The following is a 1,240-nucleotide window of genomic DNA, read 5'->3' as shown; positions in this document are numbered from 1 at the left end:
CCCGCCTCCCGCCGGGCTCTTCCCCTCTTCTCCCCTCTCCAAAAATAAATCCTCATAATAACCCAGCAGCAAAGAAACCCACTCCATTTTCAAAGAGAAATCCATTTCTGCCATGGAGTTACAATTTTTGAGCCTTTTAATGGGGGGGAAGAAATCTGCCCGAAGGACTTCGTGCAGGGATTAAACAAGGCGGAATTAAATAAAGGCAAAGAATTGGTCTCAAAATATTATTCCTCATTTTCTTTCACTCAAAGCAGGATGAACTAAGGAATTAAATATTCCTAAGGAACATTGTCCAGACAGCTAACTCGCCACTCCCTCCCACCGCTTCCCATTTGAAGCCAGTCTTATATTTAATAAAATGCACTTGTAAAGGAATTGGAAAATGTATTTGTGCGTAGTTCGTCGTAATTTGAATTAAATTGCGAGGTTTCACGTGATAGTATGTTATCCAAAGCTTTCTGACCACTCCACCCAGATTTTAAAAAACAGACACATTTTGTTTTTAGGGAAAGTGGAGCTTCATGGAAAACAGCTAGAGATTGAACATTCAGTACCTAAAAAGCAAAGGTAATACAGTGTTTTAATTTCTTTTTTTTATTTTTTTTAATTTCTGTTGGGGAAAAAAAAATTAACGTAAGATAAAGGAGGCAAAAAAATTATACCCAAATACGTGCATGTGGAATTAGAGATGTTGGTGATTTGGCTTTAGATACGTCCCCAGCGAGGTGAGAGGCAGTTTTGAGGATCAACATTTAATGTCTTTTTTTTTTTTTTAAAAGAAAACTTCCTCTGCGAGCAAGGTGGTTTTTTGGTTTTTTTTTTTTTTGTTTTTGTTTTTTTAAAAGAAATGGTTAAACAATTATCCAGCAGCTCGCCCAAGGTGATGGATGGCTGAGGCGTTTTGGGTTGGGATTTTCAAACTTGTGGCACTGGAAGAATTTCCCAGCCTTGCTCGGCTCCTCCGCTGCGAAATGGGCGAAATCTTTTGTTTTCCAAGAGAACTGTAAAATTAAAAAAAAAAATATAAAAAAATTTTTTAAAAAAGTGAAATTTGCTGGGATTTGATGGTGAGGACTTAAAGAAAAGAAAAGAAAAAAAACAAAAAAACCCCCGCACCAAACATGGGGCTGGGCTCACCGTGCCATGCCGGGGAGGGATTTAAAACCCGGTGAGCGTGGGGCGCTGGCCTAGCTCCTGCCCACCGGCAACTTTTATTTTGGGGCAAGAACTGCGTTTC

The 1,240-nt window shown here is 39.3% G+C and overlaps 1 protein-coding gene across 1 annotated transcript in view; it reads left to right on the top strand.

The window, feature by feature from the left end:
* Positions 1–1,240, top strand: part of IGF2BP1 (insulin-like growth factor 2 mRNA binding protein 1) — a 42,482-nt gene that overhangs the window by 13,637 nt on the left and 27,605 nt on the right. Inside the window, 1 exon segment of the mRNA XM_009330152.1 lies at positions 510–570. Coding sequence (XP_009328427.1) covers positions 510–570 — 61 coding nt within the window.

The sequence above is a fragment of the Pygoscelis adeliae genome, unplaced genomic scaffold (genome assembly GCF_000699105.1).
Source record: "Pygoscelis adeliae isolate BGI_AS28 unplaced genomic scaffold, ASM69910v1 Scaffold338, whole genome shotgun sequence".
Taxonomy (NCBI): Eukaryota; Metazoa; Chordata; class Aves; order Sphenisciformes; family Spheniscidae; genus Pygoscelis; species Pygoscelis adeliae.
The sequence above is the reverse complement of the archived record's forward strand: the minus strand, read 5'-3'. Positions and strand labels throughout refer to the sequence as shown.